Source organism: Aspergillus campestris (genome assembly GCF_002847485.1).
Source record: "Aspergillus campestris IBT 28561 chromosome Unknown P168scaffold_16, whole genome shotgun sequence".
In the NCBI taxonomy this organism is placed as follows: Eukaryota; Fungi; Ascomycota; class Eurotiomycetes; order Eurotiales; family Aspergillaceae; genus Aspergillus; species Aspergillus campestris.
In genome coordinates this window covers 464,643-487,567 of record NW_020194351.1, presented here as the reverse complement: position 1 = coordinate 487,567, position 22,925 = coordinate 464,643, and the positions used below count along the sequence as shown (strand labels likewise).

At 52.2% G+C, this 22,925-nt stretch overlaps 8 protein-coding genes across 8 annotated transcripts; 4 read left to right on the top strand and 4 right to left on the bottom strand.

Moving 5' to 3' along the window:
- Positions 1-1,430: 1,430 nt before the first annotated feature.
- On the top strand, positions 1,431-3,114 carry P168DRAFT_285687 (protein phosphatase regulator REG1; the record flags this gene model as incomplete). Its single annotated transcript, XM_024836229.1, has 2 exons — positions 1,431-2,035; positions 2,094-3,114. 2 exons carry the CDS (start codon positions 1,431-1,433, stop codon positions 3,112-3,114), a joined length of 1,626 nt encoding a protein of 541 aa, XP_024688774.1.
- Positions 3,115-3,830: 716 nt separating this feature from the next.
- P168DRAFT_285686 (putative C6 transcription factor) lies at positions 3,831-6,748 on the bottom strand (the record flags this gene model as incomplete). The annotated part of the gene is made up of 3 exons (XM_024836228.1): positions 3,831-3,850; positions 3,979-6,526; positions 6,671-6,748. 3 exons carry the CDS (start codon positions 6,746-6,748, stop codon positions 3,831-3,833), a joined length of 2,646 nt encoding a protein of 881 aa, XP_024688773.1.
- Positions 6,749-7,625: 877 nt separating this feature from the next.
- P168DRAFT_276618 (DUF1996 domain-containing protein) lies at positions 7,626-9,075 on the top strand. Its single transcript, XM_024835575.1, has 4 exons — positions 7,626-8,114; positions 8,168-8,289; positions 8,342-8,522; positions 8,576-9,075. Exons 1-4 carry the CDS (start codon positions 7,788-7,790, stop codon positions 8,963-8,965), a joined length of 1,020 nt encoding a protein of 339 aa, XP_024688772.1. The 5' UTR covers positions 7,626-7,787; the 3' UTR covers positions 8,966-9,075.
- Positions 9,076-9,275: 200 nt separating this feature from the next.
- On the bottom strand, positions 9,276-9,719 carry P168DRAFT_322628 (uncharacterized protein; the record flags this gene model as incomplete). Its single annotated transcript, XM_024840593.1, has 1 exon — positions 9,276-9,719. One exon carries the CDS (start codon positions 9,717-9,719, stop codon positions 9,276-9,278), a length of 444 nt encoding a protein of 147 aa, XP_024688771.1.
- A 257-nt stretch (positions 9,720-9,976) lies between these two features.
- P168DRAFT_293748 (cytochrome and DOMON domain-containing protein) lies at positions 9,977-11,811 on the bottom strand. Its single transcript, XM_024837870.1, has 2 exons — positions 11,293-11,811; positions 9,977-11,178 (listed from the first exon to the last, which is right to left on the bottom strand). Exons 1-2 carry the CDS (start codon positions 11,336-11,338, stop codon positions 10,010-10,012), a joined length of 1,215 nt encoding a protein of 404 aa, XP_024688770.1. The 5' UTR covers positions 11,339-11,811; the 3' UTR covers positions 9,977-10,009.
- Positions 11,812-13,726: 1,915 nt separating this feature from the next.
- On the top strand, positions 13,727-18,377 carry P168DRAFT_276611 (putative ABC multidrug transporter; the record flags this gene model as incomplete). The annotated part of the gene is made up of 4 exons (XM_024835574.1): positions 13,727-14,193; positions 14,245-17,649; positions 17,708-18,050; positions 18,145-18,377. The coding sequence occupies 4 exons, from the start codon at positions 13,727-13,729 to the stop codon at positions 18,286-18,288; spliced, it is 4,359 nt and encodes a 1,452-aa protein (XP_024688769.1). The 3' UTR covers positions 18,289-18,377.
- Positions 18,378-18,476: 99 nt separating this feature from the next.
- P168DRAFT_293745 (uncharacterized protein) lies at positions 18,477-20,298 on the bottom strand. The gene is made up of 2 exons (XM_024837869.1): positions 19,065-20,298; positions 18,477-18,993 (listed from the first exon to the last, which is right to left on the bottom strand). Exons 1-2 carry the CDS (start codon positions 19,825-19,827, stop codon positions 18,551-18,553), a joined length of 1,206 nt encoding a protein of 401 aa, XP_024688768.1. The 5' UTR covers positions 19,828-20,298; the 3' UTR covers positions 18,477-18,550.
- A 163-nt stretch (positions 20,299-20,461) lies between these two features.
- P168DRAFT_244508 (putative C6 transcription factor) lies at positions 20,462-22,845 on the top strand (the record flags this gene model as incomplete). The annotated part of the gene is made up of 2 exons (XM_024833933.1): positions 20,462-22,708; positions 22,759-22,845. The coding sequence occupies 2 exons, from the start codon at positions 20,462-20,464 to the stop codon at positions 22,843-22,845; spliced, it is 2,334 nt and encodes a 777-aa protein (XP_024688767.1).
- Between the last annotated feature and the right edge of the window lie 80 nt (positions 22,846-22,925).

The following is a 22,925-nucleotide window of genomic DNA, read 5'->3' as shown; positions in this document are numbered from 1 at the left end:
CTGTGGACACTGAAAGTCTCTTTTTCTGGGCTTGTTGATCGTGGACGGGCCCAGAACAACCCTATGGCGCAGGCGGAGATTTTCGTGACCAAGGAAACGGCCAGGAGCTACCCCTCTTGGGGAATGGAATGGATGCCAATGAGCCCTGCTGGGAGTTACGTGGGATTTGTGTCCTCTGACGTGCAGGTTCGACTGAGGGAATTAGTCATGGAAACAGCCACTTGATGGGATATTCTCCACTTGGGCTTGGTTGTTACGATGTCTGGATTATTATGTTATTGTAGGTACGGGATAGATAGATAGATAGATAGATAGATAGATAGATAGCTGGTCGTGGAGGTTGCGGACTGCGGACTCGTGGAGATAGAAGACTAACCTCGGGAGATTCTCTAGAGGTATATGCCCAAAATTAGATCAATAGGTAGTCATCGCTGATATAGTCATCGATTGGTGGTGCGACTCGTACATGATATCGGATGGCGGGCCCACCAGTCAGCTCATGTCTGGTTGCAACGATCGTGGTTCGTGATAAGAGCAGCCAATAGGTAGGAATGAGCAGGCCAGGAGGCGATACAGGCATGTCAACGCCCGTGCATGCATTAGTGGTGGTGGAGACAGGATGGTCGAGATAGTCGAGAGAATTAGTTAGTGGCTTGGTGGAAGATAACTGAACGTCTTGACGGTTGGATGAGTCAGCCCCGATTCCGGGTTGTTCCGATTGTACTTATTTCTTATTTCCTTGGATAGTACGGAGTACTGTGTAGAGTGTATTGACGGGATTTGTATCTTGATATTGAATTATAGATACAGTCAAGAATATATAGAAGTGGAGGATGGCTGTACTGGTGGGGGTTATAGAAAGTAAAGACAGAGTCAATCAAAATAAATCAAATAATACCTGAAATTCTAGGCTGGTCTGGAGTCCCCAGATCGGAAATCACCAATCACCAATCAATCCATCCATGGTGGCAACGGTTCACTCTCCACTGACCCTTTCACTGGGCTCGTCTTTTTCCTACTTTTTCTCTCTTGGTCTTTGTTTATTAAGTCCCTCATTTCTTTTTTCCTCACCTTCTCTGTGGGTAGCTGTGTCTCCGCCGGCTACCAAGGTTGAGCAACCCCAGGTATTTCCATCTCGTCCCTTCTTTCCATATCACTCTATATCATTGTCTCCCTTCCCCAGTCTATCTCCCCATCACATCACCCCCCGTCTTTCACTGCTCTATATCCTGATCCTTGGTCTGATATTGACGTCAGTTCTCTTCCACCGCACAGTCATGACAATTGCCATGATACACCCCATCTCCCTTGCTATTTAAGCTCGCCACGATTCTCTCCTCGAATCCATTCCATATCTACCAATTCACGCGACTACCCTACTCCATGTCCGTCGATCATCGATAAACAACCTAGAGTGATACTCAGACAAAATGGCGGCGATCCTGCCTTCCTCGCCGGAGAGGCAGTATTCCTTCTCTTCCGACTCCCTACCTATCGACAAGTATTTCCTGGATAGTCCTGACATGGCCGAGTCCAAATCTCCGGTTCATAACTATCCTTCCAGGGATTGTCCGAGTCCCGTCAACTCGTCGGCTCCCTCTTCCATCCCATCCTCGCCCGATTTCAACCCTACCTCCATCGACAACGCCCCTCCTAGTCCCGCCACTCTGAGCACCGTTTCGCTCAGTACGAACTACACCGAGGACTCGGACGACGAAGAGATCTTGTTACCCGCCTTCGAGGGTTATCCGGTCACAAAAAAGGTATCGGACGTCCCGAATGAAGTTCCGGAGTTGCCACGGATACGCTCGTCGGGTTCTGCCGCCGACGATAGCTCCATCGAGGAGGAGCCATCCAGGCACGTCGACTATCTCTCTCACGAGTGGGAGGAGGGTGATATCTGGGCCTCGTGGCGTTATGTCGTTGCACGGAGAAATGTATACGACAATGGGGCCCGTTTGGAGAATGCGTCCTGGAGAACCTGGGCCAAAATCCATTTGAAACGGGGCACCGTGTCACCCGAGGCACTCAATTGGTGAGTTCCATCCAGTTCTTTCCAATCCGGCAGTATTTTAACCTAGATTGCAATATAGGCTGAAAGACTGCGACGTAACATGGCTGTATGGCCCTCTCAAAAAGTGCGGGCGTCGCAAATCCGCGTCCGACTCCTCTCTCCCGTCAAGCCATCTCACCACTCCTACATTATGCCAGGACCGGAAACCGATCCTGAAGAAACGAACGGCTTCGGAAACCATCCTACAACGTTCTCTGTCCCAGCATACGCTCCTCCAGCATGCGGGCGCCATCCTCAAAGCACAAGAAGCAGAGCAAAGCCGCAACCGCTCATCTTTCCGAGCACTGGAACTCGACCGGATGCTGCCACGGCCGGACGGTCGTCAGGTAGTCTCACCCAACGGCACCCCGATCAACACAATGTCCAGTGGGGGCGCATCGCCGAATGAACGGCGCCACATCCACTTCAACAACGAGGTTGTGCAGTGTATCGCGGTCGAGAGCGAAGACGGGGATGACGATGAGGAAGTGGGCGGTGACTGGCCTACCGCCTGGGACGACGATTCGTTGCTGGACCGTGATTTTGTCACCATGAAACAAATGTTTTCTACTCCCTCCGACCGGAGCGCGTCTGCCAGTAATGCTGGCGCCGAGAATCGGACCATCGCCCCTCTTCCGTCCACCATCCTCAAGTATCGCGGAGATACCCCGGAACCTCCGGCAGGGTCCTTCATGCATCGCTGGTCCGGCTATTTATCCGCCTCGGTCTCTTCTCCTGCCGTCTCTTCTTCTGCCGAAACGACACGACAGTCGTTTCCGTCCGCCAATTTCCTGTTGGACGACAATGATTACGATCCTGATTTCTTCCACCATCCTGACCCACATGCCTTCGACTCGGGCGATCGACCTCGTCCCTGGTTCGTCAACCGAAAGGACGACGAAGAGCTCGACCGAGACATGGATTTCGCGTCATCCGGGCTCTTGTGGTCAGACGACGAACGAGATTCCACCAGTGGCAGCATCTTGGACCGTGTCGTTGATACCGTCAACACCGCTCGCGACATTGCCCATGTCATCTGGAATGTTGGCTGGCGGCGATGACCTAGACACTTATACTAGGTGCGGTGACTACTTTATTATTAAAAGGGCGTGGCGTTCTCTTCCTTCCGCGTGATGTTTTCAGGGAGCATAAACAGGCGATATTTGATAATCTGGAGTTTGAATTTCGAGCGCATTGTGGGTTACCAGGAAGCTATCAGGATATGGGACCCAGCAGTCTTTGTTTGCATACGTTGTCTATTCGACTCACTGGTGTTACCTTTGATTTTTACGATAAGAATGAGCAGCAGCGCTGTTCTCATTCGTACTTGTTACGAGATAATGATTAACTAATACAAAACGATATTGATGCTAGTCACTTAATTAAATTGCAAGGATCCTCGATAACTGTAATCTTAATGCACCATTGTCTACAGCATGATGCACCCCATCAGGATGGCATGATGGCCGTCTTAAGACTAATTCAAAATATACCCGTACAAAAGTCTGCCCTCCAGACAGATCAACATATAAGTTTACACATATAGTCATCTACGTCCTCCAGCGTAGTATACACAACACTACGCCAGGAAATCTCTGATTCGTGGACGGAGTATCCTCTCCTCGCCATCCAGCTAGCCTGTCCATAGAACGCCAAACATAGCATATCGTATTTTGCTTAAGACAAGACCATCAACCGTGCCTCCGCTGACGCGAAAAGAAGCGGATATACGTCTTGGTATCAATGCCACAGTATAGATAATGCTGGGTATTTCAAACTAACACTCGAAAAGTCTAGCTGGAGGGACGGTATATATATGTCTATGTATCTATACATGTGTGTAGTCCTCAATAATCCACAAAACCAATCGTCACGAATCCAAATAGACAGTCCAGATGAAGGCTAATCCCTCATCCCATCCTCACCCGAATCCTGAAACGTCTCGGGAAAGAACCCCGGCGGCGGCCATATATCCGCAATAGAAGAAGGATGGACCAACGGTTCAGAGCCCACCAGACGGTCCGGGTCGTGACAGAACGCTTGGAATGTGCTGTCGTCTAGGAAGCCAAAATCTTTCAATCCTGCTTCGCGGCTTGTGGCCCATTCTGTGGTGTCGAGGTAGGCGAGGTCTGAGAAGATGGCGTCTATGTCGCTGCTGCTGCTTGGGGCTGGGGGGAGGCTTTCTGTGTCTGGGATGGCCGGGTGTAGGCTCCTGTTTTCTTCTCTGGAGGGGATATGGGGGTCGGTGGGGGCTGGGGTTCCGGGCGGTGGTGCGTTTGAGATGGAGGAGTCTGGGGTGGGGGGTTGTGGGTGCGAGGTGGGAGGGGGCCTTTTGGAACTCCCCGGCTTCTCGGCTAGGGTGCTTCCACGAGATCTGTCGATTTGGGGTTGGAGTGAGATGTCCAGCATGGATGGGTCGGCGGTATCCGCTGTCGCGTCTTTGGGCGTCATGTATTGCCCATCTACTGGGATACTGATGCCGAGGACGGATGGCGGGTAAGCCGTTTCTGATAGTCTCATCTGTGGACGGGGATGCATCGCTGTTTCATCGTCCAAGGGCTGCTGTCTTGTTGGCATCGCCATGGCGTCTGGAGCGAACATGGTTGTGGGTGGTATGTATGGAGGTCGGATTGTGGTCGCGTCGAAGCCTCGAGTAGGGGCTGCAGACTCATAGATCTCGTTGGACTGATACCAATCCTCAATATTGGTTGCGAGTGAGCGATAGACCGACCAGGTGGAGCTGAGTTCCATGGTGTGTTGGAGCAGTGCATCTGTCCATCGGCCAAAAGGAAACACCTCGGGCTCAATCTTCTTTCTCAAAATGAAGGCTTGCTGCGCGATGGTTCGTAGTGAGAATTCAAATATTGGGGGTAGTCCACAAGACCCGAAATTATCCAAATGCTGAGATATCATGGGGAGAGCGCGATATAGAAGTTTCTTGGCGCCTTCGACGGCCGGCCGCTGTGTGCGATGCCGCTCGAGTTCTTGAGGGGCAATACGCAGGTACAGCCAGAGTAATGTAGCGACGTAGGTCATACCGAGGTAGCTTTGATGCGGGAGAAGCGCCGAATGTCGCTCAGGGTAGATGCTATCCGGCCCTATTAGCCGGCATCCTAAGGGCAGACGATCATCCCATTGCTTGAGTTCAAGAACCAACTGCTGGGCAGCGGCGGGCGCAATGGATTCGGTAGTAGACTCTCGAGCGATATTGTTTAGCACGCTGGCCAATTCCACCAGCCGGTTGAAGCAGCTGATAGCACGGAGCGGACCGCGTCGGGGTGAATTTCTCCCCTGTGTACCCCCACTTGGTGGAAGGACGTCGGCCCAAGAATTCCATTCCTCGAGACCGTCCTCCTCCAGTAGGCCCACGGTGCTCAAATCCTGCGAGTGCATGCACGGTCTTCGCGATAGGCGGAAGGACAGTAAGGAATCTAACACGAAGCATCCAAGGAAAACAGCTTTCCCTTGCCGCACGTCCTCCGACCTGCGCATGTCGGTGAGGATGCCCAAATCCAAGGCAATGGCCATACGGACTGCTTGGCCGATCAACAGCCAGGCAGCATTCCATTCCCCCACACCAACGTTCACCAAAGTGAGCAGAAGCAAGGCCTGGACGTGTCCGATCTCGTATCGTTCCGTCTCGGCAGGGATCAAGCTGCGTGCGACAGAATAATACTCCCTTGTCGTGTGCAGGACGGACCGGTCTTGCGGGTTTGTCAGTGATTGAGAAAAGGTGTAACTGAGGAGGGCCCATAGCGCGGCATGGTCTCCCGAACCAGGAGCCTCCTTGGCCACAGACAGCGGCGCATTTGCATAGAGGTAGGACGCCCGAAGGATGTTGTGCTTTGGGACAATTGGAAGCCAGGAGTGGGTGGTCGCAAAGTATAGATCTAACAATTGCGACGCTAGAGCGGGCAAGTGCAGCGGCGCATGAAGCGTATTGGCGGCCTGGGAGACCAAGGCACTATCCACCGGTTGGGACAGCCGTGGCCTTTTGGAGTTCGGAGACATAGGTGGATCCATTGCGCGAGGTGCGCCTTTGGGGATGGGCGTCGAGCTGCGCTCGATGCGAAATCCCCAGTCGCCGTCAACGCCAACGCCCTCATCCTCCCGAGGGCGTTTACCCGAGAGGTGTGTTACCGGCGATGCAGCCGACGTCGAGAGCATCTTTTCCAGTACACCGTATAGACGGCTTGATTTCCACGACTCGTGCAATGTCTCCGACGCACCATCGTCGGCCCATAGATCCATGAGCCTATCCCTGCGACCAGTTGATTCAGAGGTGTTACCCAAGAGGGCCAGCATGGTGTCTTCGAAGCCATCGATGTTGCATATTGACAAGGCCCAGAGCTTTTCGAGACCGCGAACATAGCCTTCAGGCAGACCGCGCTTCTTCGCGTGCGGATCATAGGAGCAGGTTAAGCCGGACGCGCGACAGGCGGTGCAGGCGGGACGAAGACCGTCGCATTTGTCCTGAGTTCATGTGTTAGCCCGATCTGAAGATGGAAATAGAACGATATGACAACGATTAGTCAGTAGCGAAAGTTCATATATGAATGAAGAGGCTGAGTCCGCGAGAAGGGACAGAGTGATAAATGCGCGAGGGGAGAAACCCACCTTCTTACTACGGCACCGATCGCAAGCTCTGGAGACCCTCTTTCGGCGAGGGGGCTTTGGGTCCGAGCCCTCATCCATTGAGGAGGCTCAAGTATAAGGGAAAGGGCATGCCATGTAGGAGCCCAGTATAAGAGGCGCGCGAGAGCTGACTCAAAGATGGAGAACACACGCGGTTACAGACGATCTTCAGTTGGAATGAAGGGACTTGAATGCGGAGGTGGAAAGGAATATCAAATTAGGAATTAGAAAAAGTCAGCAAATAAGATGGAGATGCAGGACTAAGACCGCCACGGCGGCGCATCTCTGGGCAAAGATAGAACCACGGACGACGGAGAGCTCGGAGCAGAACTCGGGAAGTGAAGAAGGCGGATCTGTGGGGGAGAGGCGGCCTGAGGTGTCGACCCCACATCGGTATACATAGAAAGAAATCATGGCCATGGAGAACTCCCCGGCATCCCGAGTCGGTATTCCCCGGCTGTCTCGAGTGCTATAATATATGGAAATGGCATTACTATCATTTTCTTTGGGCTAAATCCAAGAATCAATTGGAAAAAAATAAAAGAATATAAACATTGACTTTACCGGAAAGTCAAGAACAAGCGGGGTCAGCCTCTACAAACAACAATTGAGTTACGATGACAATAAGACACTGGCAGATATTCTCTTGGACTATTTCAATTTCTTCAGCGCAATTATCTTAGATCATACACATCCTTGGTTCATCGGACGTACTGACGAAGTCCTGGCCTTGTCCAGGCACATCTTGCCCCGGATAAGACCTCTGCCGGAGTCTTGGCACAACGGCTGTATGGCTACACCGACAGTACATACTGGTGGCTGACGGATACGCGATGCTGGCCATTTGTAAGTGACGTAATCTGGTATGGAGTGGCTTGGATCTGAGATGGTCTCGGCGACGTACACATTCCACGACGCGATACCCGGGGCGCCATGGTGTTTTTTTTTAGTTCCTGCCAAGTCGACGGCATGCCAGCGAGCTTGGAAATGATCGCATAAACAGAGCAAGAACTCCCGCCATGGGATACCGTCTTCTGGATATTTCTGGTCTCGACTGGCGACTGCAATTGATCTCCTGGCGCAGACGAAACAGAACACTATGAAGGCTAGTGGTGTTCTTACCGGGGGCCTGGTGCTGACGCTTTGCAGCTCCACGCTGGCGAAAGGCATTGACGAATTCACCTTTAGTTGTGAAACATTGACTATCCAACGATCCGACCCTATTATGTTCCCCGGCAAGACCGCTGGACACGTCCACATAGTCGCCGGAGGAACCGCATTTCAGCAGACGATGGATATCGACACGGCCACGAAGGCGAACGAGACAACCTGTGGCGTGGTAATAGACAAGAGCAATTATTGGATCCCGCAGCTTTATCACCGCGCGAAAAATGGAGCATTCGAGTTGGTGGAGAATGACGGAAATGTATGCCATTAGCCTCCCGTTGCTTTCTGTGGTAGACCGTGTTAACAGGCCAGGTGGTTTACTATCTGAACAGAGCATGCAATTATACCGAAGGCGCAACATCCTGTGACGGAAGTGATGGCGCGATAGCGCCTCCAGCTGGGCTCCGCGTCGTTGCCGGTGATACCAATCGTCGGTTAGATAGTCCGTTTGCCGCGAGTTGTGGTCACGCTGACATGGCCATCCAGGACCTATGATGACGCCGACTTTGCCCAACGGGCGACCACCCACATGTGCATTGGAGAAGATGGATCATCGTCGGAGACCAATAATATGCCAAACAAGCCATGTGCCAAGTTGAGGTCGCAGGTATTCTTGCCTTCTTGCTGGGACGGTCAAAACATCGATAGCAAAGACCACAGGAGCCACGTGAGTGTTCCGTTGCAAAAGCTGCATTTTTTTTCTGACACTGACATGACCAGATGGCATATCCCGCATCCGGAGACTATAACAGCGGCGTCTGTCCCAAGTCTCATCCCGTGGCGATCCTCTCCATATTCTTGGAGTTCTTTTTCAACACACACCCATTTCCGGATCACGATAATTGGGTATACAGCAATGGCGATGCAACCGGCTATGGTCTGCATGGGGACTATATCAACGGTTGGGAGGACCAAGTGGCTCTCGGGAACGCCATGAAGACCTGCACAGGTCCAAAACTGCTGAACGACCCGAAGTGCTCACTCACAAAGCACCAAAAAAGACCACTCACACCTGTTAAACAAACACCGGAGATCGCTGCCTCTGAAGAGGAGATAGGGCAGAATGGCCGGGTATTGCAGTTGCCAGGCCATAACCTGGCAAAATCGTAGGAAAGTGGCTCAACTGAGCCCTGCAAATAGTCCACACAATATTCCACACAATATCAAATCATGATAGTGGTAGAATCTCCTGGCCATGGCAGTCGTGAGAGTGTGTATTGCCGGAGGATGAAGCCCTGCATGGCGTAGAAACGGCCGAGAGATCCGGCCCGACCGAGAGACATTCTCTCACAATTAAATCGAAGATAGCGGAGGAATGGTCCTCGAGTTTCCCTGAACAATGGGATCGCGAATGTCGCATCTGGCCGACGAAAAGCATGCACTCAAGCGACAGCGTAGCGTAGATCCCATGTTGGTTCCGTCAACTGGCGTATCCCATACTCTTCCGCCACCAAGCCCAGATTCCCCGGTCTTCCATCATACCACCAAATTCTTTGACCGAATCAACCTCTCGCAGCCCAGGTTTATCCACATACTCGCGCTCATCCTTGAGAGAGTTCTTAATTCCCAAGGTAGCCTTATCAGGCCGTCGCGAGCTCGGCGCAGACGATTGATGATCCTCAGCCGCGTCTTGCAGACTCCCCGGCCGCGCAACCAATTGGAAATCTTTGTACCGCAACTTTTTCACCACCGTGACCCAGGATTCAACTGCTTCCTTGTCCTTGGCCTCGACGTACATAATCCCCGGACAACCGCCGGAGCGCAGGAGTACGAAGCAGTTGTGGGAGTCGGCGGCCCGTTTGAGGGCGGAGACTTTTTTGCGGGAGGTTATGTGGTGCGTGCGGATGAGGGCGTTGAAGAGCATTTTCTGGTATCCATGTAGGAACACTTTGTTCTCGTAGATGTGGTGGCTAGGTAGGAGGTTATAGAATATAGAGGATGTAGAAATGGAGTTGTTGAACAATTTTCGTAAGGTTGGTGGTTGTTTAGATGTTGTTTGGTTTGTTTTGAATCTACGTCATGCACTGCAAATCACCCGCAAATCTATAGACCTTACCAACACGTCATTACAGCAATATCAAATCTCGAAATAAGCAATTTGCATTACAGCAAACGGAGTCCAGAGTCTCGAATAAACATAAAGCGTACAACAAATCATGATGCAGAAGGACCCCCTAATCCCTCTGTCCGTTCAGGAGACTCGGGTTTCTCGCGCCCTCCCTTCATCGCCACAAAGCCATGCACAGCGAGGTAGGTCAATCCCACGATCCCCGCAATGACTGAGTACGCAATCATAGCGCCCTTCGGAGTACCGGGGGAACCAATTCCCGCCAAACGCAAGCCAAGGCCTCCATTGATAATACCAAGGATGATCAACACGCGGCCCAACCACCGGTGCGCATAAGCAAACGGGCTCTTCCCCCCTGTTCGTCGAAAATGCATATGTTGCAACAAGCCCATGGCGGGCTGAAAGAGAACAAGGAGTGCTATGACCACAATGCCAATGATGGGATGCGCGGTCTTCCTTGCCCCGCCACTAACCCAGAGTTTAATCCCGAGTCCGGCCCCCGCGATGGCAAGCGCGAGGGCAAATACCTGCAACGGCGCATGGATCTTGGCTACTGAGATGGGGATTGGCAAGGGAACCAGGAGGGCGAAGAGCGGGAATAAAAGGACGAAGGCGATTGCCATCATGAAGCCGTGGGCGATCAGCATGGCGTTACCGCCCCCGGAGCCTTTTGACGCAGTGTTGATAGCTGCGCTGTTCTGGCGTGGGGGGTTGTAATCCCTGAATGGGTTCTGGGATGTGGACTTTGCCTTGGTCAAGTCGACGGAGAATCCACCGAACATATCGTGGAATTGGATATTCTCTCTGACGTTGTCGGAGTTCAGTGGCTGGCCTTCCTTGTATGCAAAGATCCATGGGCTAGACGAGCTGCTGGTGTCGAGCGATCCGCCTTCCCATTGGAGACAGTTATCACACTGCACGTTGGCGGTCAGAATTCCATTGCGATTGCCACTACCATTCAAAAGCGAGACTTGGGCGTCGGGGTTGTATTGTGGTTGTTTGTGGCCCACGCCAGAGCGCGGAGACAAGGTCACATTGTTAGATGATGCGGAGTTGTGGAGGACAAATATGTTAGACCCTTTCATCCCTTTACCTTGGCCCAGTCCAACCCACTGGATCGCGTCGGGGGCTTGAATCTGGAAGAAAACGCGGTCGGAGCTTGACGATTCCCTTGCACCAGAGACGGCGATACTGAAGGATATGTCGGATTGACCTGTGGGGCGAAAAGTGGCCGGCTCAGCCAGAACGAGGGAGCCTGTCAGGTCAGTCTCGTTCCACGACATATTGACCTCAATATACAGAGGGAGAAATTCTCAAGATGCGGAAACATGAGGCCCTTGCATCAAGAAGAGAGACGGAAACCACGTACAGAAAGCCAAGATGGCAAAAATCAACACCACAATGAATCTCACCATGGCTGGACTGTGTACTGAAACTAGGCACCGTGGATCGCTCACAAGCAGCTTGTACAATTTTCCGACAGCGAAGAAATGAACTGGCGTCCCAACCTCTATATATGCTCGCGTCGGGGCAGGTTTCCAGCTTTGCACACCTTGAGACCGCCATTCAGCAGGCCAACCCCATACATGCACCTAGCCCATCACCAGTACATCTCAGCCGACATGGCGGATTATGAATCATTATAGATCAGAATGGCGGGATACACTAGATTTTGTTACTAACCAAGAATAGATTCCTCTCTGTTGAATCATGTTGTTGACTAGCCAATATTTCCCCATTGGGACAATAGGTTGTAGGTTCATGCGCGGTGATTGTGGTTTAGTCTCCAACACATACGTCTTGGCAATGAATTAAGCCAGGAATCATATCACATATGTTAGAAGGCCAAGCATTGTTCGCCGATCAGCGGCAGCTATGTGTGTGTTAGATGCCATGTTGGTTTCATTCGAGAGGGCAGATCTGATATATGATAGATATCAATATGATATGCGCTTTTCATTCCTGTTGTACTTACCAACTTTTTCCTTTGTTTCCCTCTCGTAGATTGCCCATGACCTTTGTTTGGGGGAGAAAACATACCTAGGTTAACTTTAGCTTCATCCATATCACTGAATGGTTGACTACGAAAGGCAGCACGATTTGATAGAACCCGTTCCATAGGTTCATCGATATCATTGCTTGTTGATCAGTTTTGGCCGCACAAGTCGCTCGCATGCCTGCAGGAAGCAAGAGAACTTTGCTTTACCCAAATTACCCAAGTAATGGGACACTTGGGTCGTGCTATACATGTTCATGCTAAGAAGCATAGTATAATTACATGCAGTATCAGACCAACGTGGAAGAAGCCATCGCCCTGTGGCTGCTCGACCATCATGTTGTGGCACAGGATACCTGATGTCTTGGACTAACATCGACGTGACGTGAAGAACTGACCCTGTCTCTCTTGTTTTTACTGTCATCCTTGAGGTGATTTTGGAATCAATTGAGAGGATGCGTTTGAAGGCGCATGGGCGAGTCGCATACACATGTCTCCTTAAACCATAACGCAGCACATATCGAGAAGATATACTCCGATTCATGAGTCTTAATGAACTCCGCTCTCCACCAAGTCAATACTACCGGTAAGAGGACCGAAGGCAGAAAAAGACATTGTGTGAGAATGTTTAATGAGCAAGAAAAAATTGAACAAAACAGAACGATGAAGAAATAGATTTGTGTAAGTCTTTATAGTTGGGTGTTTATCGTAAGATCAATAAACCCCGTTATGCTCTTTTATGCCTATGGATGACTCACCCTATGTGCATTACTGGCATCAATGCGGGAGACTCTGGAGTACAGTCAGACCGATCTTGTCTCAACTCCTTAGGGTAAAATGAGTACGCTTCAACAGGCTCTTCAGTACCATAATGCTTCTGACTACTTGAAACAGAAACCCTATGACTGGCTATCTACTCCATGCGATATCGAGATCTAATGATATCGAGATCTAATCTGAGATTGAAGTATAGGTACCAACGTTCAGCGAGATCCCTCATATCCCACAACTTATGCACAACCGGTCTTGGGAATTCCCCGCAGCATAAGTTGGGACCGAAAGTTGGGCACCGGTATAAGAAAAAGAAAAGAAGACGAAAAGAGGGAAATGCAAACCGAACAAGGCAAAGAGAAGGAAAAAAATCGATAGATCGCTGGAACCGAAGACCGAGTTAAAGGCGGCTGTAGTCTTGGCTGCCTTTTTGGATTCCCCAGGCCAGCAGGCCAATCAGCAGCCTCAGGCTCATGGGTCGCCTCCATTCTTCGAAGTCGAGGTGGTTCTTCTCCTACCGGATTCTCTCATGGTTCCATGGGTCTTCCGAGAATTTCTTATCCCTTTTCTTGGATGGGACGATGGTTTTCTCCATCGAGCTGCCCGAGTGGGAAAAGAATACGCGGAAAATTTGAAAATGCTTTTTTTCGACTCCGTTTCCAACACTGCACTAAGGGAGGTCTCCACTACTGAATGCCGACCAATGGCATTGTTAAGAGAACAATGGCAGCTCGTGGAGTTCCCACGCCCCAAGTGGCACTTCAACCAATTGGTAGCGTTGTGGCCATTCTGTTATTCATTGGAATTGGATGACGTCCCGTTCACCCTGAAGCTTGGCTTCCTTTTCGATCTAGTGTGGTGGCCAACGCTCAAGTCCACCATGGCTAGGCCCGGACACAGCTTAAGCATGTCTGGATATATAGCCCACTTCCCGCCCAAGTGGCATGGATTGATGATATCTCCACTTGACAAACGACACCTGCTTGCTCAAAGTGCAAGATTTGAGGTCCTGTGAAGGATCGATTGTTCGGTATCTATGCCCGCTCATCTTCCGGCCCATTTGCACGGCGGCGGATCTCTTGCTTCCGCACCGGAGGCAGAGTCTCCGGCGGATATTGTTGCCTCGCCGCGCGTGCACCTATCGCACGAGGATGAAGATGCTATAGCCGATATTCATCGCACCCTCACGGAGGGCAACCACCAAGAAACAGACCAGGGCTATCCCGAGCCCCATTCGACCTTCGATAAATTCCTCGAGAGCGAAATCCAGGCTGGCAGGAAGAGGTCAAATCTCGGGGTGTGCTTTCAGCATCTTTCGACATGGGGTGACGGTGATGATCATGCCAACGTGAAGACGTTGGGAACGGCTCTGTGGCGAACCTTAACGTTTCAAGACGTATACGAATGGACCATCAAGCCATGGCTCTCGAACAAGGACCCTCGGGAGGGGCGTCCTTTGATCCGAGATTTCTCAGGGGTAGTCCGGAGTGGTGAGATTATGCTGTAAGTACTTCCAGAGCAATTTCCGCGGGTCTCGACTAAGAAGCTTTACAGGGTATTGGGAAGGCCTGGGGCTGGTTGTTCGACCTTTCTCCGCACAATCGCCGGCCAGCATTCGTCTTTCTTAGGGGTCACCGGGTCTATCGATTACTCGGGTCTTAGTCCCGAAGAGGTGAGGAAGCATTACCGCAACCAGGTTGCCTATGTTCCTGAAGATGATGTCCATTTCCCGACGCTCAATGTTCGGCAAACCCTGGAGTTCGCTCTAAACAGCAAAACGCCCAAGCGGTACCGGGAGAGGATCCCTCGGTATTTGGACATCTACGGCCGGGTCTTCGGCATGTCCCACACGATGGACACCCTAGTGGGGAACGAGTACATTAGAGGTGTCTCCGGGGGAGAGCGTAAGCGGATTTCAATCATCGAATCCCTCGCGACTGATTCCTCGGTCATGTGCTGGGACAACTCCACCAGAGGTCTTGACGCGTCGTCAGCCCTCGACTACGCGCGTAGTCTCCGCATCATGACTGACACCTGCGGGAAAGCGACGCTGATGACGCTGTATCAGGCGTCCGACGCAATTTACGAACTAGTGGACAAAGTTTTACTCATTGACGAAGGGCGCATGCTTTACCAGGGTCCTGCCCGAGATGCGAGGAGCTACTTTGAAGGGCTAGGGTATGAATGTGCAGCTATGCAGACCACTTCGGATTTCTTAACTAGCATCACTATTCCCGAGAGACGACGATTCCGCCCTGGCTGGGAAAATCGGGCACCAAAGGGACCCATCGAGCTGGAGAATGCCTTCCGAGAAAGCCATCGATCTGCGGACATTCAAACAGATGTCCAGCACTACGACAACCAACGCTGTGGAGAAAAAAGCGGCCGCTCGTCACCGGCTGACTCGGAGCGGGACAGCCTGGAGCACCTCAAAAAGACCATCCAGACAGACAAGTCCCGTTTTGTACCCGCCAAGTCCCCATACACCATTTCCCTGTTCCGCCAAGTGGTGCTATGTGCCAAACGTCAGGTGTGGCAGATTCGGGGGCACATGTCTCCGTTGTATATCAAGCTTATCTCTTGCGTCGTATACGGCCTGCTGGTTGGTTCCATGTTCTATGACCAACCCCAGACAACGGATGGAATGTATTCCCGGGGAGGTGTGATCTTCTACTCCGCGATTTTGCTTGCCTGGCTGCAAATGTCCGAGCTGGAAGACGCCATGCAAGGCCGAGACATATTGAGCCGGCAGAAGAAGTTTGCTTTCGTCTCACCCAGCGCCGTGTGCCTGGCTCGGGTGATCACTGACCTGCTCATCGGATCTGCTCTCACTTTCCTGTACTTGATCGTTGTGTATTTCTTGTCCGGCCTGAAATCCGACGCGGGTGCGTTTTGGATCGACTTCCTGTTCATATATATGTGCACCATCTGTCTAACCGCCCAATTCCGACTGTTTGCGGCCGCGTCGTCGAATTTCGAAGTCGCCCTGCGCTACTGCGGCGTCTCAGTTCTGTTCTGCATTGTGTTCGGCGGATACGTCCTCTCGATCGACCGACTAATAGAGGATGTTCCTTGGGTTGGATGGATAGCATACACAACCCCGGCACTCTATACCTACGAGGCTATGATGGCCGCAGAATTTCACAACAACAACTTCGCATGCTCGTCAGGGTCAGTGGTCCCTTCTGGGCCCAACTACACCGATCTTGCCTATCAAACCTGCGGCTACCCGGGAAGTCAGGTTGGATCAACAGTAGTCAATGGCGATGACTATCTCGCTGTCCAGTACGGATTCTACTACAGTCACGTTTGGCGGAATTTCGGGATTCTGTGTCTCTTCACTGTCGTCTATGTGATATGCACCTGCTGGTTGAGTGAAATTATGGAATGGGAGGCAGAGAGTGCGGGCCCAGTCCAGTATAAAAAGTCACCGAAAGGATCAAGACAGTCTCCCAGAGGTGCCACAGACGAGGAGAGCAGCCCCGTGCAGGTTAAATCGAAGTCTTCATCCTCGAGCTTTGACGATCAAAAGTCAGGCGGACAACTCGTTGCTACAAAGTCGACTTTCACTTGGGATAACATCGAACTGACAGTTCAGGTTGGAAAGGAATCCCGGAAGCTCTTGAATGGCGTCAGTGGATATTGCAAGCCTGGAACGTTGACTGCGTTGGTGGGAGCATCGGGTGCAGGCAAGTCAACATTGCTGACGGTGCTGACCCAACGCCCCAGCTCAGGTGAGGTGACCGGCTCATTGTACGTGGACGGGGAACCTACGGACCAAACTTTCAATCGACGAGTTGGCTACTGCCAGCAGATGGATATCCACGATGAGAGTAGTACCGTCCGGGAGGCTTTTGAGTTCTCCGCTCTTCTCCGTCAAAGTTCAAGCGTCCCAGATGAAGACAAGCTGTCTTATGTTGACACCGTCATCGAAACGCTGGACCTGACCGACTTGCAGAACGCGATCATCGGGTCGTTGGACATTGAAAAGAAGAAGCGCGTCACAATAGGAACCGAGCTTTGCGCCAAGCCGGAATTGTTGCTCTTCCTTGACGAACCCACCAGTGGACTGGATAGCCAGGGTGCCTCGAACATTGTTGCACTGTTAAGGCGACTGGCCGACCAAGGGTTGGCCATTCTGTGTACCATTCACCAGGCGAACCAGGAGCAGTTTGAAGAGTTTGATCGGGTGCTGGCGTTGAGCCCGGGTGGGAGTACTTACTACTTCGGGGAGGTGGGAGATAAGGGCTGTTCTATCTTCGAGTATTTCACGAAGCAAGGACTCCAGCCTGAGAATGTCACCAACGCGGCAGACTTTCTGATTGAAGTGGTTGTGAGCGGCATTAGGGATAAATCGCAAAGTGTCAACTGGGCTGGTATATGGAATCGATCAGCGGAGGCGCAGGCCGTCGCGAAAGACATATCCGAAATTCGCTCGAACGTCGAGAAATCTGACGGTGCCAAGACGACTCTTTCCACGCCATCGGTCTTCAGACAGACTTCACTTCTGACCCAGCGTACCCTTCGGCAATTCTGGAGAAGTCCCGAGTACCCATATTCTCGACTCTACGCATCATTCCTCCATGCCCTGATCAACGGCCTCACCTACCTTCAGATCGGAAACAGTTCGACAGATCTGCAATCCAAAGCCTTCTCGTGCTTCCTCGTGCTGATGCTGGTACCCGAGTTCATCAACGCGATCTCGATGCGCTTTATCTTGAACCGCGACCTTTGGACGGCGCGCGAGGGCCCCAGTGGCGTGTACGGCTGGATCGCATTTTGCACCTCGCAAATTGTATGCGAAATCCCCTACGCCATCATCAGCGCTGTTATTTTCTACGTGCTTTACTACTATATTGTCGGACTCCCGCTGGGGTTTGCCGCGGGATACTGCTTCTTAATGTTTTTCATGTTCTTCCTCTTCGCCACATCCTGGGGCCAGTGGATTGCAGCACTCAGGTACGTTTTGCCCCAATCAGAAGACAGTTTCTACATTTCCAGTTCTAACATCATCTAGCGCCGACTCCATGGTGGCCGCCACACTCATGCCATTCTTCATCATCATGTGCGAGCTCTTCAACGGCATCCTCCAGCCTCACCAGAACATGCCCGTCTTCTGGAAATACACCATGTACTACATGACGCCGTTCACGTACTGGATCGGGGGCGTTCTTACCTCCGTCCTCCGAGGCATGCCAGTAATCTGCGACAGCAGCGAACTGACCATCTTCGAGAGCCCACCGAACATGACCTGCGGAGAATACGCCGGCTCCTGGCTTACAGAGCACGGAGTGGGGTATCTGTCTAATCCGAATGATTCCGGATCATGCGGATACTGCGAGTACAGCGTCGGAGATGATGTACGTTTCCCCTTTCCCCTTTCTTTCCCTCTCCCATGTCCTACCGTCCATACTTCCCCAGTGATCTCAGTCCAGAACTAACGAAATCAACTAGTACCTCGACAAAATTGAGCTCGACTCCTCCAAGATCTGGCCCTACTTTGGCATCTTCGTGGCGTTTGTGATCTCCAACTACCTAATGGTTTATCTGCTGGTGTACTTGCGCACGGTTAAAGGTTTGACCTGGCGCAAGACATAGTATAGTTGTATAGGCGTGCGCGTTGGAAGTTGATATATAATATGCATAGCGTGGTATAGCGGTATAAAAGTTTCTTTACCTATGTTGTTATCATTATGACATTTTAATGGAGAGTTCTACATCAAAAGCATTTGTATGATTCAAAAGCGTGTTCGCGTGCGCTTGTAATTAAAATCGGTAGTATACCTCTATAATCATATATATATATATATGCCCTTTGGCACCTAAATGTGTAGTTGCATCTCGACTGTATAGTAAATAGCTACAAATATCCACCCAACCAACCCCAGAAGCTCACCGGCAGCGGAAACGACGCAATGATCTCCGGCACAGCACTATAGTCAGTAAACCACGGACAAGTCCAATGCGTCCACACGGTCATGATCACTGCGTCCGTGGACCAGGCCACGCCGTCCGCCAACAACCCCCGGGGCAGGAGTTGTGGAACAAGGTACTCCGAGAAAAGCTGCTGCAGGGCGATGAAGACAGGCAGGACGTTGAAAAAGGCCATCATCATGGCGGCAGAGTGGGCGCTTTGTAAGGTCGCGTATGCGCCTGCGGCATGGAAGGTGCCTGAGATGATGAACGAGAGGTAGTATATGAAGAAGGTTTTGAGAGCGGCGGGCCAGGGTTGGGGCGTCATGGTGACGGATATGGCTAGTAAGGGGCGACGGCAGAGATCGTGCCACATTTTGCCCCAGATACCTGGACATGGTTAGCATGTGGAGCTTTTGGTTTTGGTCTAGATGTAGAGAGTGGGGGATGTGCTGTTGAACCTTTGAGGTTGAGACGGAAAAGACTAGTGACGGATCCAAACCACCCGGGATACATCCATGGTTCACTCGACGGCAGGTCCGAGAACGTGCTCAGGATCGCCACTGTCGCCATACTGTAGAGTGTGCGGACTGCTTCCATGAAAGAGAAGACCGCTAGCCAGCAGGAAACGGGGAACAGGTAGGTGATGGCTATATTTTCGCTAATTTCGGGAGCGTTCTTGACCCGCCAAGTGGTATCCAGGATCGTCTGTATTGTCGAGCAGACTCGGGGATAGTTTCGCGAAAAGCAGGTCTGGTGGGCATCGAAGACGAGATAGGCCGCGACGAGTGTTATAAGTCGGCTGCGGAAGAAAGCTAGACGCCGATTCTGTAAACGCTCCGGATGGTGATACCTGGCTGAGCCGTGACTCCAGCCGATGGCGCGGGGGTTCATAACCAAGTCCAACACCCAACGAAGACGTGTCCAGCCCAACGCCGCGGGCATCGGCTGCCAGGAGTATGGCGAGGAACGAGAGGTGCGATCAAGGGCGCGGAGCTGCTCCACGTCTCGGACGAGCAGAAGCTCGACGGCACGAACAAGGTAGCCGACCGAGAGGAAGCCATTCGCGTATTGTACCCATGGCTGAGCTTTGGGCGGGTAGAGAAGCGCGTGGAGGGTGCCGAGGATGATCGCCGGTAGCAAGACAGGCTGGACGAGGGGATATCGCGATCGGAGATATAATGTGGTGAGAAGAAGGGGGAGAGGGAGGAAGAGGAGTAACATCCTTGCAAGATACCATATGTTAAGTAGATCGTTCAGCCCATGCTATGTAGTCTGACCAAGATGTTGCTGGTTTGACGGAATGGGGCGGAGAGAGAGAAGGATATAAGAAGCGCGGCCATCGCCATGTCATAGATCCATACCCCTTCCTCAAAGGGAGATGATCCACCGACGAATGGGATGTATCAGAGTCATCCCATTCTTCATGATGGAGATCATCCAGCCGACCCATCAGCGTGTTTCGTATCGGATTGGCGATTTGCCATGAGACCGTGACGTATCCCGTTCACGTTTGAAAGTAGTCGACTAACTTGACGATGACACGATTGTCAAGGGAGTATACCGAAGATGAGGGTGATAAGTCGACAACGAGTCGTCTTGTCGAGGAGTGAAGAAGAAGTAGAGAAGGCGGAGAGAAAGTGGCGTCATGTGTCTTGGTCGGAGTTACCTAATTGGGACAATGTCCGATGTCCTATCTCCGACCTCCGCATCAACATCAACATTTCCAACAACTTCATCTTCACTCCCTATTATCATCTCTTCACACGATTCAGACTGGATAGATTGACTCTAGTACTGACATCAACTCGACTTGATTTATTGCTGATTTTCCTGGGCCCTCCACCCATTCGATCACATGGATGATGACGCCCTCCCGGGTCTTGCGACGTCTAGACGCCGCCGACCCGCCTTGTCCTGTACCATCTGTCGTCGCCGCAAATTGAAGTGTGACCGATCCATACCCTGCGAGCAGTGCATCAAGTCCAAGTCTCCCGAGTCGTGCGTTTATGTTGGTCCGCAGTCGGCAAGTAGCGCCCGCCAGAGCCATCGGGAACAGTCCCAGAGCTCCACCGGTCGGGGGAGCCCTGTCCACGGTGGGCTCCACGTCTTTGATTCAAAGCATCTTCAGAACTCGTCCTTTCATTTCTCGTCGTCCAGTCGAGTTACCAAACCCCAGAGACGCTCGGATGAACTATCCGAGTTGCGCAGTCGCGTGCAAGGGCTAGAACGCGCCCTCACCCAGGCAAACCCCATTTCCACCCCCGAGACTACGGCAACCGATACGTGGTCGGATTCAGACGTGCGGCAAACGGCGTCGAACGCGCAGGAGCTGAGTGATGCCGTAAGACACCTTCCGGGGCGGTCTTGCTTTCGAGGCAAGGCATGTAAAACCCGGTTCGGTGGACGATCCCATTGGGCCGTGTCGCTGTCCCTATTCAAAGACATCGGCATCTTTTTAAAAGGACAAAGCGGTGACTTCAAAAACCGCAAAGCAGAGCTTTGCAGTCTGAGCAAGTTCAAGAACGAACTCTGGTCCAGAGAAAAACAGGACCACCAGCGCACTTACCGGGAAAAGGCCTTTGCCCTTGGGGAGATACTGCCGCCCCGACGGGTCGCCGACGAACTACTCAATGTCTATTTGGCTACCTTCGAGACGACGTACCGGATTTTGCATACCCCGAGCTTTGTTGAACAGTACGAGGCTTACTGGAATGGTACGGGGACCACCGACATGGTCTTCCTCGCGAAATTGCTGGCGCTGATGGCTGCTAGTAGTGGCTTTTTCGGCCCGGCCACCAGACTCAGCGAGGAGGAGACCCTGCACACGGCGGCCGCGGGGTGGATTGTGGCCGTCGATGCATGGCTTGCTTCGACCTCGGTCAGTTCCTCCATCGAGTTCAACATGTTACAGATCCAGTGCCTGCTTCTCATTGCCCGCCAGGCTGGTGCGAATGATGGCGACCTGGTCTGGATTGCGTCTGGTTCTGTGATCCGTTCCGCGATGACGATGGGCTTGCACCGTAGTCCCTCGCGGTTCCCCAAGATCGGGAAGTTTTGGGCGGAAATGCGCCGCCGACTCTGGGCAACTATACTGGAGCTGGATCTCCAGTCGGCACTGGACGGAGGCATGGTGACGCAAATTGATCTCGACGAATACGATTGCGAGCCACCTTCCAACTACGACGACGCAGATTTGACGGAAAAGATGACGGAGGACCCAATCCCCCAAGGCTTGACCGTAGGGACTCGAAGTAGCTTTCAGGTCTTGCTGGCTCGATCATTGCCCCTCCGAGTTCGCATCGCCAAACTAGTGAACAGACTTAAATTCACCCTTTCGTACGACGACGCCCTTCGGATGAGCGAACAAATCCAGCAATACTTGGAGCAGGCCGCTACTCTGCTAGAAGAGCGGTCCTTCGCGCGGAACTTTTATGATTTCCTCATGCGTCGGTTTCTTCTGGTTCTTCATAGGCCGTTCGCTTTGAGCATTTTCTTGTCTCCTCAATTCTCGTATTCCCGCAAGGTTTGTCTCGAGAACTCCCTGGAGATGCTCTCATCGCTCAACCCCCCAGCGGTCACTCTGCCAGAAGCGCAGGCCTGTCCTCATCTGGGGCAGTTGAGCGGGGCAATGTTTCGGGATGAGTTTTTCCACGCTGCCATCACAATTTGCGTGGAGCTGTCTCTCCAGGCAAATGAGTTTGCCAAATCGGGGCCATCGCCCCCCTCGGGACCGCTCAACGCTTTGAATGATCTATTTCGGTCACAACAAGATGTTTTAGTTCGGGCGGTGGAGCATACGATCGATACGTTCGGCAGTCGGATGTCGTCTAAAGGGAAAGGTGGGAAACCGTTCTTCTTTCTTAGTATGGGTTTGGCGTCGGTCAAGGCGCGGCTGGACGGGAAAGAAGACCCGTACAAGAGCGTCGAACAGGTTTCAGCAAGGGTCATTCAGCAGTGCAACCAGATACTGAACGGGGCGACTTGGGCTGATGTCCGACGCGCCGAGAATTGCGAAGTTCCACCGCTACCGACCCCCGGACTATATCCCGCGACGCCAGAGCTGTCCATGGACCCGGCGTCGTGGCCGTCCACGGGCCTTTCAGTAAGCTTGCGGGCGATCCTACTGTCGATGCACACATGCTGACTTTTTAGCCATTGGATTTCGGGAATATCTTTGATACGGGGGGGGACTACGGGCTTCCGGAATTCTGGAACAGTGATTTTTTCACGGGCTTCTAGGACAAACACTACTGACACTGGCCACTGGGTCCGCGTCGACGGCCCCCAATCGATCGTCAGTCCGGAGCGGAGACGCTATT